The 12,907-nt window shown below is 55.1% G+C and overlaps 3 protein-coding genes across 6 annotated transcripts in view; 1 reads left to right on the top strand and 2 right to left on the bottom strand.

Moving 5' to 3' along the window:
* Nucleotides 1–9,038, bottom strand: part of IL4I1 (interleukin 4 induced 1) — a 39,786-nt gene extending 30,748 nt beyond the window's left edge. Inside the window, exon 1 of one of the 2 annotated variants that reach the window (XM_067018995.1) lies at nucleotides 8,953–9,038. Coding sequence is in view for 1 of the 2 variants with exons in the window: in XM_067018994.1 (XP_066875095.1) it covers nucleotides 4,107–4,209 (103 nt within the window). In the remaining variant the exon portion in view is untranslated. Of the gene's footprint in view, nucleotides 1–4,106; nucleotides 4,235–8,952 lie in introns of those variants that run through there. The other variant, XM_067018994.1, reaches the window with a different exon arrangement.
* Nucleotides 1–9,198, bottom strand: part of NUP62 (nucleoporin 62) — a 25,632-nt gene extending 16,434 nt beyond the window's left edge. Inside the window, exon 1 of the mRNA XM_059044150.2 lies at nucleotides 8,953–9,198. The gene's annotated coding sequence lies outside the window, so the exon portion shown is untranslated. The remainder of the gene's footprint in view (nucleotides 1–8,952) is intronic.
* ATF5 (activating transcription factor 5) lies at nucleotides 8,504–12,907 on the top strand. 3 transcript variants are annotated; one of them, XM_067019003.1, is made up of 4 exons: nucleotides 8,527–8,644; nucleotides 8,817–9,027; nucleotides 10,348–10,647; nucleotides 11,501–12,907. In XM_067019003.1, the coding sequence occupies exons 3-4, from the start codon at nucleotides 10,470–10,472 to the stop codon at nucleotides 12,166–12,168; spliced, it is 846 nt and encodes a 281-aa protein (XP_066875104.1). In that variant the 5' UTR covers nucleotides 8,527–8,644; nucleotides 8,817–9,027; nucleotides 10,348–10,469; the 3' UTR covers nucleotides 12,169–12,907. The 3 variants fall into 3 exon arrangements, with proteins under 3 accessions (XP_058900185.1, XP_066875104.1, XP_066875105.1); XM_059044202.2 differs by having other exon boundaries at nucleotides 8,504–9,027; nucleotides 11,501–12,905; XM_067019004.1 differs by lacking the exons at nucleotides 8,527–8,644; nucleotides 8,817–9,027 and adding an exon at nucleotides 9,864–10,086 and having other exon boundaries at nucleotides 11,501–12,905.

Below are 12,907 nucleotides of genomic sequence, written 5' to 3'. Positions count from 1 at the left end.
CTACTGTATGATTCCATTCATATGCAATGTCCAGAATAGACAAATCTACAGAGAGAGAAAGCAGGTTAGTGGTTGCCGAGGGATGGGAGCATGGAGAATGGTCACTAAGAGGTACGGGGTTTCTCCCTGGAGTGATAAATGTTCTAAAATTTGATTGTGGTAATGAATACACAACTCTGAATGTATAAAAACCACTGAATTGTACACTTTAATAAATGGATGTGAATTATGCTTTTTTTTGCAGTATTTCAATAAAGCTATTAAACAAACCAACCAAGCATGGGATGCCAGAGGGGGCTGAGAAGGCAGGGGGTGGGCAGAGCTGTTTCTAAAGATAGGCTCACACTTTCTTGTGGGGATGAGTACAGCTGGTTGAGAATGGGCTGGGGAGGAGACTGTAGTTGAAATGCTCCAGTCAGCTGAGGCCAACAAGGGGCTCCAGTGGAAACACAGCTTGGCACAGATACACCACAGATACAAGACTCAGTGAGGGGCTAAAGCACCAGGGCCAAGGGACTTTAAGAGTGTAGACAGAACCACACACACCTGTGCTCCCTCCCCAGCCTCTCTCTCTTTTTTTTTTCATATGCGGGCCTCTCACTGTTGTGGCCTCTCCTGTTGCGGAGAACAGGCTCCGGACGCGCAGGCTCAGCGGCCATGGCTCTCGGGCCCAGCCGCTCCGCGGCATGTGGGATCTTCCTGGACCGGGGCACGAACCCGCGTCCCCTGCATCGGCAGGCGGACTCTCAACCACTGCGCCACCAGGGAAGCCCCAGCCTCTCTCTTGTAATCAACACCAGTGTCCCAAGGGAGAGGCAGTGATGTCAGTGGGGGAGGGAGGCAAAGGTCCAGGTTGTGGCAGAGGCAGTTGCCATGGAGATGGTTTCTCTGGGCACCAGGTGAAAACCACCAGAGGTGTGGGGCAGGGTGGCTTTGATTCTGAGATTAGAACCAATCACAGCCCCTACCTATCCCTGGGTATCAACCACCACACTAACACTCTGGACATTTATTATGTGCCGTGCCCTGTTTGTAGTGCTTTACCTGTACTGACTACAACGCAAAGAGGCAGGAACTACCAGCGTTCCCATTTTACAGACGAGCAAACTGAAGTCGAGAGAACGTAAGTAACTTGCCCAAAGTCACCCAGGCGGTTAGGCCTGACGGAGGCTGTATGGCCCCAGAGCTACGCTGGCGCATCAGGAGCCTCTCCAGTGTGACCCTTTTCATCAGTATGCCCCCCATCGTGTGCCATGTCCAGCACCCCCTTCCTGTTCCCTAATGACATCCCAGGCCACCTCTGTCACCTTCCAGACTAGTTTGGTGGTTCAGGTTTCCCTCTCAAATCCAACTCGGTGCCGTCTGCTTTCCCCCACTGCAGGCTAGACTCCTGACGGTTTGGAGTGAAGCAGGGCCTCAGCTGCTCTCTCCTGCCCTGCGTCCCCTCGGCCCCCGCCGGGATCTGTTCCTGCTCTGGGTGGGGGCGTGCAGGAGAAGGAGGGCAAAGGGCTACTGAACAAACCTAACAGCTCTGAGGTCTGGGGCCCTGCTGGCTGCTGGCCTTCAAAGCCCCCCGTGGGGCAGTCCTGGGGGACCTCTCAGGCCTGTGAGGTGTCCTGCTGTGGTCCCCTGCCTCTGCCTCAAACCCCATCTCTCTCGCTCCCTCGGCTCCCCCTGACTGGCCATCCCAGTGGGTGCCAACTGCGTTCATTCAGGCCTTGCTACTTTCCCTTGTGCCCAGGCAAACCTGGGGGTATGGTGCATCCAAGGCCCACCTCAAGGCAGGGGTACAGGCTGAGCTGCAGCTGCCCTCCACCTCCCATCCCCCACTGGGCACGAGGAGCAGGTTTGCTGTGAGAAAGGGAAGAGGAGCCCTGACAGCTGGTCCCGGTACTCTCCTGCTGGGCACAAACCACTTAACAGAACACATCAGGCAAGGCCACCCTGATTGTGATGGATCTTGACACGTCTCAACACAGACAGAAACACACTGTCCAAAGCGCAAACATGACTGATCATCACTCTCCCGGCTCAGAGCTGACGGCTGCTACTTAAGCACAGCACCAGCTCCACTGATAAAGGACGCTGGTCACGGACTTGCCCCTGCTCCCTGCCGGCCTCCAATCCAGAGCAAAACCCCTCTTCCCTGAACCCTCTCCAGTCACCTAACCCAGCCCAGCCCCTAGAAGTCCTCTGACACCCCATTCCTGAGATGCCCCATGGGACCCCAAGGTGGGTGGTCCCGCAGCTGCAACATGAAAGAAACCCAAATGGTATGACTACATGTACTGGTGGTCCTGGCCGATGAAGGACACCAGCCCCCCTTCAGCAGGAACCCAACCTTCCCGGATGATTCCCTAGAGATCCCCTTCCCTGCTCCCCACAAGCACTGCCCTCCCCAGCTGTGCATAGGCTGGGCAGAGTCTAAGTGAGGCCAGCACCCTTTCAAGCTGGGTCAGTCTGGCGGGGGGTGGGGGGAGCAGCTCTGGGGGGGGGGTGGCCCTGCACCGAGGAGTCCCCAGTTCCTTTAGTTCTCTGCTCTGGGCAGAGGGTGACAGATGTGGGGCTGGGAGCAGGGGGGTGGGAAGCACTGTACACAAAGGCCAGGGAGGGCCCTTGGCCCCAGCCTATCCACACTCGTGGTTTGTTGAGGTTTCTGAGTGACTCACCAACCTTTTAAAACTTGGGTCTCATGGAAAAGTCTGCATTTCTCCCTTCTATAAAACCTGAAGCTCTGCGCTGCCAGGCCAGCACTGTTGCAGGGCGCATGGGCCGACCCTGAGCAGCACCCATGCCTGCGGGGACAGCTCGCTCGCGGAGCCAGGCATCGTTCTAGGCCTTTTCACAGGTTATCTCTGGTCCTCACCACTGCCCTCTGCTATTGTCCCTGCTCTTCTGATGTAGCACATGGGGGCACGGCACCTTGCCGAAGCCCACAAGGTGGTAAGTGATGTGTCCTGAGCGCCAGGACACTACGCTGTCAATTACCTTCAGTTTACCCTGCCCACTCCCTGTGGGCACATGAGGGGGGGTGTGCCAGGGCTGGCGCTAGCCTTTAGCTCCCAGATGAGGAAACTGAGGTTCCAAGATGGGAGGCGTGGTAGGATGGATAACGCTCCCAAAGATGTCCACATCCTAGTCCTTAGAATCTGTGAATGTCACCCTATGTGGCAAAAGGGACTTTACAGATGTGGTTAAATTAAGGATCTTGAGATGGAGACACTATACTGGATTTTTGGGGTGTGCCCTAACGTAACCACAAGGGTCTTTATAAGAGGGAGGGCAAGAGTATCAAAGGAGGAGATAGGGGACATGATGATGGAAGCAGAGGTAGAAGTGATTCAAGGAAGGGGTCACGAGCCAAGGAATGCAGGCAGCCTCTCGAAGCTGGAAAAGGCCAGGAAATGGATTCTCCCTTAGAGCCTTGAGAAGGACCCCTTTTAGACTTCTGGTCTTTAGAACTAAAGGGGAATAAATGCATGTTGTTTTAAGCCACTAAGTTTGCGGCAATTTGTTACAGTGGCCACAGGAGATGGAAACAGAAGATGACCACGGAGGGTGCTGGAACTGGTGCAGCAATATGGGGCCTCACCAGGCTCTGAGAACTGTGGTTGCCTCTGCTGAGGAAGATGTAGCAGGAGCGAGGGGAGGGAAGGGACTCTGGAGGACTCTGAGCCGCTGGGCCACGTGGCAGACCTGTGTTGTGTGCCTGGCCCCTGTACTGCCCTTTCCCCAGCTGAACTGGCCTTGGCCTTCCTGCCCTTGTTTGCCAAGACGCCCACCCCCAACCTCTGCCCTCCTGGCCTGCATGACGCAGACACCTGCCCTAGTGCCCCTTCAGAGGCCACAGGATTGAATTCCCCAGTCTCTGTGCCTGAGCAACTCATTTAAAAATAAACTGATGCGGGACTTCCCTGGTGGTCCAGCAGTTGGGACTCCACGCTTCCACTGCCGGGGGCACGGGTTTGATCCCTGGTCAGGGAATTGAGATCCCCGCATGCGCCACAGCACAGCCAAAAAAAAAGAACTGATGCCTAGTGAGGTTACAGCACAGGGCTGGGGGCTGTGAGGAATGATTCTTGGGAATCAGGAGGGTCCTGACTTACCCTCTAAGTGCTCAGGGAAACAGTCACATACACAGACATCTGCCTTCGAGGTGGCTCTGAAAGCAGAACAAAGTGGGGTAGGAATACGAAGAGAAACAAACATGGGTTGACCTTGAGTTCCTAGTAAGTGCTGGGCTTTACCTACATCATTTCATATAATCCCCTCAGCACCTAAGCCTTAAAGAGAAATAATTAATGCTCATAATTAGGCAGGCTCCGTTCTAGAAATTTTACATACATTTACCTATTTAATCCTCACAATAATCCTAGTAGGTGGGTCATCTTATCCCCATTTTATGGATGAGGAAACTGAATCACAGAGAGAAGATGTCACTTGCCGAGGGTCAAATAAGTGGTGTTGGGATGTGAACCTAGCAGGCTGGCTCCAGAGTCAAGGCTCTGAGCCACTTTTCACTTGATCTTAGCCAAAAGGTTGAGAAGTGATCCGAGCCACTTTTCAGAAGGCAGCTGAGGCCAAGGCGGAGTAATGGCCTCGTGTGCACCCGTGGCCAGGACTAGGTGGTATGGGCTTGGGATTGAAACCTGGGTCCATCTGATGGAAAACTCGGTGCCTCTTCCATCACTGCAGACCCATCACCTTGACTGGGAGACCAGTTCGGGGTTCTGCGATAGGACAGGTGAGGAGGGCCTCCTCTGGGACAGGGGATGGGGAGGGGCAGGTCACAATCAATAGAATTTGGCAATTTTGAGCAGTAGCAGACCCGAGGCGAAGGTCCAGGCTTGGTGGCCTCCCAGCAGGCTCCATCCTGAGCTGGGGGTCAGGGAACCCACACATCTGAGAGAGGACAGGCTCTCCCCAGGACCAGCAGGGCCTTGGAAGCTGTATGGCAGAGGCCCGGGCTCTAACCAGCAGTGTGACTGTACGTGACACTTTGCCCCCTGCAAGCTGAGTGGGCCAGCCTCTGTGATCTGAGTCTGTTCTTGGTAGTTCTTGGCATTGAGCCTGATTCTCAGGGTCCTGCACAGGTTGCTCTCCCTCCCCCTCCCCAAACCCCTCCCTTGCTGTGCTGGGGCCTCTCTCCAATCCAGGGCTTCACTAACCAGGAACAGTTGCCAGGTGAGCAGGGGGGCCCCCAGAGAATCCCCTCACTCCCCCTCCCCATCAAACAGCCAGGGTGATGCAACCTGCCTGCAATTGCCACCTCACTCCCCAAGCCTGGCTCCTCCGCACTGAAAAAGAGTCCCCAGAAGCCCCACCCACGCTCCCAGCCCCAGCTCAAGAGTTGAAGGGCCTGGGGCAGCTGGACCCCAGAGGACTTTGTGAAGCTGGGGGAGGCCAAGGCATCTGAGTCCTGGATGGGCAATAGATCCAGAGGTGGGTGGGGGGAGAGGGCTCAGGGTGCCAAGACCTGGGCTCACAGGCACCACTGATGACCCACCGCCCCAAAATTCGAATATGCCCTGAAGGGCTAGGGAGCTCAGTGTGCAAGGCGGCACCAGTTCTGCAGGACTGAGCCAGGCCGCGTGGGTGGGGTCCTGGCACCAAAACTCAACTCTATGGGACCCAACAGATGGAGAGAGATAAAGGCACAAGGGGCTGGAAAGGGGGACCAGGGTCTTCTCAGTCAGCAAACGCCGCAATCTAATGGCAGCAGGATTCCCAGACTAAGTTCATTCCCAGGTATTAAAAAATATCCTACCTGGTCATCCTCTCAAAACCCCATAATCCCCGTCTATGAGACAAAACCAAATGGAGGGACATTCCATAGAATATCCAACCTGCACTCTTCAAAACTGTCAGGGTCATGAGCGACAAGGAAAGTCTAAAAAGCCTTTGCAGAGCAGAGGTGGCTAAAGAGACCGATGACTAAGTGTAAGACGGCATCCTGGAACAAAGGAAGGGCGTTAGCGAACAACTGGCGAAATCAGAAGACAAGGTGGAGTCTAGGTAATAGAAACGTACTGATGTTGGCTCCTCAGTTGTGACAAATGTACGAGTGTAATGCAAGATGTCCGGAGACAGAGACTGGATGAGCGGTATAAAGGGACTCTCTGCACTGTCTTTGCAGCTTTTCAGTACGATTATTCCAAAATAAAAAGTTTATTTAAAGAAAAATACTGCACCTAGTCCACCTGTTATAATCTAGAAAGTCTTTTTGAAGAAGACTGGGGAGTGATTGTGTCCCCTCACCGCCAGCGGCCTGTCCAACAGACTCCCCTAATCCCACCTGCTACCGCTCAAATATCTACACTGAGGAGTGGAAGTCGGTCCTTACTTCTTACTTAAAAGAACTTTGAAAGCACTACTGCTGGGCTTCCCTGGTGGCGCAGTGGTTGAGAGTCCGCCTGCTGATGTGGGGGACGCGGGTTCGTGTCCTGGTCCGGGAGGATCCCACGTGCCGCGGAGCGGCTGGGCCCGTGCGTCCGGAGCATGTGCTCCCCAACGGGAGAGGCCACAGCAGTGAGAGGCCCACATACCATCCCCCCCCCCCAAAAAGCACTACTGCTTAGCAATGGAGATAAAACATATCCACCTCAGTAACAGTAATGATTAAAAAAACCCCTATGTAGCACCTGCTGTGTGCCAGGCACTAGTCTAAGGGCACTTGACCTGGATTAACACATTTAATCCTCAAAACAGTACTAAGAAGCAGGTATTATTAACGGCCACGCACATCAGTACGTTTCTATGAACTCAACTCCGTGCTTTATTCTGGCACTGTTAATGGTAACCGAGGCACTGGGAAGGGAAATTGCCAGTAAGCTAGTAGGTGGGGTGTACTCAGCGTTTGAACCCAACAACTTGGCTCCAGAGACCGTGCTCTTAACCACTACTCTATGCTGCCTTGGTAATAATGTAGCCCCTATAGGGCAAGAGTCAGCAGAGTGGACAGTAAGTATCATAAGGGAACATGGTCAGATCCCAAGAAAGACTTCCTGTATGCAACAGCAGCCTGTACGAGGGATATAACGTACAACATGATAAATATAACTAACACTGCTATATGTTGCATATGAAAGTTGTTAAGAGTATAAATCCTAAAGTTCTCATCACAAGGAAAAACGTATGTATTTTTTCTATTTCTTTAGTGTTGTAACTGTAGGAGGTGATGGATGTTCACTAAACTTATTGTGGTAATCAATTCATGAGATATGTAAGTCAAATCATTATGTTGTACACCTTAAACTTATACAGTGCTACATGTCAATTATATCTCAATAAAACTGGGTGAAAAAAAGAGCGCATGCATTTGGAAGGAAAAAAAAAAAAGCCTGTGCGCCTTCACTCCCAGATAACTCTCAAGATCAGGGGCCCCACCTTCTTTGGATCTTTATTCAGTCTCATAAGCACCACAAAAGTGATGAAAAGCTGAACTCCAGGTGTAATGTCCTGACGTGGATGAATGCAGGGTGGGAAAAGGAGGGGTTTCTACTGCACAGGAAAGACCCACATCCACTTGGGGCTGCTGGAGGGTCCAGTGCAGGCGGAGGGGATGGCTAGGAAGCCCAATCTCTTTTAGCAATGGAAGTACAGACCTTCCTCTTTCTGGCAGAGTGTGAAGACTGATCTAGTGTGGGGGGGGGGGGGGCAGCCGAGGTAGAGGATCCTTCGAAAGGAAGTCTAGGGGAGGGGCAGGGACAGAAGAATGAACCAGGAGAGGTGGGCAGGGGGTGGAGAAAAGATAAGAGTGAGGGCGATGACCGACTCCCGGCACCAAGGTGGGGCTGAGCGTCCATCATTTGAATGGGAGAGGGCGGGGACGGCTGGAAATCACCTTGGAGGAGTGAAGGAAACACAAGAACGACCTATTAGCAAGTGTTACATGGTTAAGTGTGTGGGGCTCCGGCCACGGGCCCAGAGTTCCCTCCTACTGATCATAAAAGAGGCTGAGGGAGCATGTAGGAGGTGATATCTGTGTTTCACAGGAATGGACTTATTTCTCACAAACGACCCCACCAGGTACACTAGATAATTCTCCTTACTTTACAAATAATCCCCTATCTGAGAGGCTAGAGAATTTATTTGCCCAAGGCCACCCTCGCCGGTCTCTGATTTGAACGGGGAATGCTCTGTGACTCACGCCAGATTCTAAGCCACAAAAAGTGTTATCAGGGCTTCCCTGGTGGCGCAGTGGTTGAGAGTCCGCCTGCCGATGCAGGGGACGCGGGTTCGTGCCCCGGTCCGGGAGGATCCCACGTGCCGCGGAGCGAGTGGGCCCGTGAGTCGTGGCCGCTGAGCCTGCGCGTCCGGAGCCTGCGCTCCGCAACGCGAGAGGCCACAACAGTGAGAGGCCCGCGTACCGCAAAAAAAAAAAAAAAAGTTTTCTCAGAGTGGAACGGCAGTTAAGGATCAAGAAATCAACATGTGGCTGACCGGAAATTTGCGAAGCAGGGGGAAGGAAAGGAGAAATGAACTAGTGCGGGCCTCAGGGAAGAGGAAGGGCCGAGTCACCAAATCAGAGGGAGCAGAGAGCCGGACCGCGGACCACAACGAGGAGGGGGCCGGACCCCAGAGTCAGAGGGAAAGAAGGGTCGGAACCCCCGAGGTTGGGAGGAAAGTGGGGCTAGATCCACAGGTCAGAGAAAGGAGAGGCCCGAACTTCCGGGGTCGGAAGGATGAGGGGGCCGGATCCGGGGATCCCGGAGGGTGGGCGGTCAGGCCCGCCTCACGGTTGAGGCCTCGCGGGGCGGGGCGCGGAAGGATCCGGGCAGTCCGTGCTGCGCCACGACCGGTATATCTGTCCCCAGTCCCCGGGGTCGCCGCATTCCCCATCCTCAGATCATCTCTCCTCACACTACCGCGACGCCACCTCAGCCCGCGTAGCCCCGGCCATGGCTCTGTAGCCCCGACCCCTCTGTGCCCCCGGCCAGTCTCCGCGCTCACCGCGCCTGCGCTCTCCGCTCCTGCCTTCTTTCTTCAGCCGAGGCCGCCGCCGCCTCTCCTTTGCGCAGCCATGGAGTGAGTAACCGCTGGCCTCTCCCTCTCCAACGGCCTTTCCCGCCCTTTCGAAGCTGGCAGCCCTCACGACCGAGCCTGGGGGGGGTAGGGAGACGAGACTGAGGAATCACGGTCGCGCAGGCGCAGAAAAAGGAAGACGGGTAGTTCGCGCGCGATCGAGCATGCGCACTCGGCCCGATGGGGGTAGGGTTCGTTCTTCCAGACAATGTTGGTGTTTAAAGACAGCCCGTGTGCGTTTGCGCCTGCGCACTAGTTCCCAGAGAGGGTGGTGGTTCTCCCCAGCCCTGAAAGAGTCTGCGAGCGATTGCTCATGCGCATCTGTCCACCAGCGGTAGTATTTCTATGCAAAGGGCGGGCAATAAGCAGCCGCACGTGCGCACTGACCCCCAGGAGGGTGGAGGACTAAGGGAGCAATGGGGCCGCTACGGCGGTGGAGCATGCGCTTTAACCCTCGGCGAGAGAGCCGCGTGTGGATGGTGGAGAGTGGGGAGCTGTTCTCCGCCTGCTGCCTCCACCCGCCCGCCTCCACTTTGCTCAGGCGCAAAGCACATCTTCCCTCCGTTTCATTCAGGCACCTGCTGAGGGCGGGGGGCGGCTGCTTTAGATTGACAGGAGAGAAGGCGGGACTTCGAAACGACCCGTTTAAGGGAATGGAGCTAGGATAAGAGGAGTCACGGAGGGTGGGGCTTGGGGGGGGGTAATCCACCGTGAGAAGGGGCGGGACTAAGAAAACCGTTAGCTGAGGGGATAGTGTTTCTATGTGAGAAAGAGGCGAGGCCTCTGGGGAATCGTCGGGGAGGGGTGGAGCTAAAATAAACCGTGGGGGCGGGACTTGGAGGGACAGTGGCGATCGCCGCAAAATTCAAAGGGAAGGGTGGGATTCGAACGGATGACACTGATGCAGGGGCGGGACAGGGGGGAATTCCCCTGGGAAGAGATTTGAGATGGAATCTAGGGAGGAGGTGGGGCCTAAAGAATGTATTTTAGAGGAGGAGGTGTCGCTGCAAGAAAATTCCCCTGGAATTGAAGTTTTTTTTCAATGAAACGGAATATTATGCGGTAGGTGGGAGGGACTTAAGGAAATTCCCCTGGGAGACCATAAGGTTTCTGTATTGGAAGGACTGGGTCTGGGGAATTCTGAAGAAAAGTAAGTCGGGCCTAAAGAGAATTCCCTTGGGAGTGGGTGGGGCTCAGATTTGGAGAAAGAAAGGGCAGATTTAGAATTCTGAAAGGGCAAGGAATCCCGGAGCCCTGGGGGTATGGCTTGGTTTCCCCGTGGTTTTGGCCCCTGACCCACTCACTTTTGTGTCACACTCGTAGGTACTCCACTTTTGCCTTGGTGCCTGTCTTCGTCCAGCCGAGTAACCTCCAGAGCCTCCTCCCAGTTGCTGGTGCAGCCTTCTCCATTGCCGTCCGTGCCCGACGCCCGTGCTGCTGCTGCCATGTCACTCCTGGCGACCCTGGGGCTGGAGCTGGACAGCACCCTGCTCCCAGCTAGCGGGCTGGGCTGGCTCGTAGACTATGGGAAACTCCCCCTGGCCCCTGCCCCCCTGGGCCCCTGTGAGGTCCTTGGGGGAGCCCTGGAGGGCGGGCTTCCAGGGGGGGGAGAGCCCCTGGCAGGTAAGGGCAGGCAAAGAATGGAGGTGGGGTGAGCTGGGCTGTGGGGGGGCAGGGGAGAAGGATTCATTCATTCACTTTGCATTCATTCAATAAGTATTTATTGAGCATGTATAATATGTCAGGCACTGTCTTAGGTGCTGGGGATACAGCTGGAAACAAGATTGACATGATCCCTGCCCTCTTGGAGCTCACACTCTACTGGGGAGACAGACAAGAGACATATTAAATGATGATGCATGGGGATAAGTGGGAAACAGTTGCTGAGCTTAAAAATGACAACAAGGACACGTTTAGAGCGGGGAGCCAGGAAACCCTCTCCAAGTCAGTAACATTTTGGCTGAGACCTAAAGAATGGTAAGGAATGAGCCATGAAAAGGGAAGAGCTTTTCAGGTGGAGGAAACAGCATAGGCAGAGCTCCTGAGGCAGGAAGTGTTCTATTCATTAGTGTATCGCAAATGCTTGTACATAGTGGGTTTTCAATAATTAATTAAAGGTGAAACAGGGTGTGTTTATGTGTGATTTAGTTTGCCACTTACGAGTAAACTAGAGGGTCAATCAAGAAACCACAGATGCAGGCTAATCCGGAAAGAGGATGGTGGGATGGTTGAAGAGACGGCTGGTTGACTGTTTTGTTGTTTGGGTCATTGGTTGGTTGACTGGTTCATTGATTGTCTGGCTAATTGGTCGGTTAGTTGGCTGGTCTGTTGACTGGTTTGATGATTCCTTGATTGGTTGGTTGGCTGATTGGCTGGTTGGTGGTTTTACTCCACGAATGAGGTAGTCGTGAGTGGGACCTGGTTGGGTGGAGGATTAGGAACTCAAGGAGCCTTCTGTCCCTCTCCAATCCTCCAGGCGACGGCTTCTCTGACTGGATGACCGAGCGGGTGGACTTTACAGCCCTCCTCCCTCTGGAGCCCCCTTTGCCCTCAGGTGCCCTCCCCCCACCTTCCCCACCCCCACCTGACTTGGAAGCTATGGCCTCCCTCCTCAAGAAGGAGCTGGAGCAGATGGAAGACTTCTTCCTTGACGGCCCACTCCCCCCACCCCCCTCCGCACCTCCGACACAGCCGGCACCGGCACCCTCCCTCCCCCTCCCCCTCCCCCTCCCCACATTTGACCTCCCCCCACCCCCCACCCCGGACACCCTCGACTTGCTGGCCATCTGCTGCCGCAGTGAGGCCGCCCAGGGGGACTCGGGGTTGGCGCCCCTGTCCCCCCCACAGCAACCCCCTTCTCCTCCCCCTCAACCCTCCCGCCCCACCCCCTACCCCAGTCCTGCCGCCACCCCCCGAGGGGACCGCAAGCAAAAGAAGAGAGACCAGAACAAGTCAGCAGCTCTGAGGTACCGCCAGAGGAAGCGTGCAGAGGGCGAGGCCCTGGAGGGCGAGTGCCAGGGGCTGGAGGCCCGGAACCGGGAGCTGAGGGCGAGGGCTGAGTCGGTGGAGCGCGAGATCCAGTACGTCAAGGACCTGCTCATCGAAGTGTACAAGGCTGGAAGCCAGAGGACCCGGCACAGCTAGCTGGGCGGGGTCTTCAGGCCATAGCGGGGGTGCAGGTCTTCAGCTGTGGCTCACTTCTGTTTCTGGGGCTGAGGAGGGAGGTCCCCAGTCATCCCCCTGCCTCTAGCTGCCTTCCAAACCTCTCCCTCCCCCTCCTCCCCCCTTCCTCCTCCTCCCTCTCCCTCTCCCTCCTGCCTCTCCTTTTATCCTTGCCTCCTTTCCTGTCCATTCTGAATTTGCTCCCCTCCTCCCTCCCCAGAATCATGGAATGTTTGGCCTTAGTCAACATCTATACCCTTCAACTAACAGCTGTGGAACAGAGGCCCATGGGGAATTGGGGGGGGGCAGGGGAGAGCTTGGAAACCTGGTCTCTCAAGCAGGGAAGTGAGACCAGGAATCTCTGCAGAACATCTGCAGAGGAGGACAGGGGTGCCATCTGGAGACTAAGTCAGGGAGGGCTTTAAGAAAGGTGCCTGAAGAATGCAAGCAAAATAAGCCAAGTGACCTTGGGGAAACTACATTTGGGGGTGGAACCAAAAGGTGGCCAAGTTCACAGAGCAGCTGGATAAGTGGGCAGCTGAGGAGGTGGGCGGGTGGGGGGATTGGCCATAATGGGTGACTGGGTGTTCATTTTAGCTCTGGGAGGAAATCAGTGTTTGGTGAAAGTGTTGGGGGAGGGGCTGCATCTAGGTGAGGGAGGGCGGGGACCGATCCTTTCTGGGGGCTGTGAGTGGGAATAAAATGCAGGATTTCCTCTGGC

The sequence above is a fragment of the Kogia breviceps genome, chromosome 18, assembly GCF_026419965.1.
Source record: "Kogia breviceps isolate mKogBre1 chromosome 18, mKogBre1 haplotype 1, whole genome shotgun sequence".
Classification (NCBI taxonomy): Eukaryota; Metazoa; Chordata; class Mammalia; order Artiodactyla; family Physeteridae; genus Kogia; species Kogia breviceps.
Note: the sequence above shows the minus strand (reverse complement) of the source record. Positions and strands in the feature narration are given on the sequence as shown.

Coding starts and splice junctions, on each gene's coding strand:
- ATF5 (XM_067019003.1), top strand. CDS start 10,470: ATGTCACTCCTGGCGACCCTGGGGCTGGAGCTGGACAGCACCCTGCTC. Junction 10,648..11,500: donor GGGGGGAGAGCCCCTGGCAG/GTAAGGGCAGGC, acceptor CCAATCCTCCAG/GCGACGGCTTCTCTGACTGG.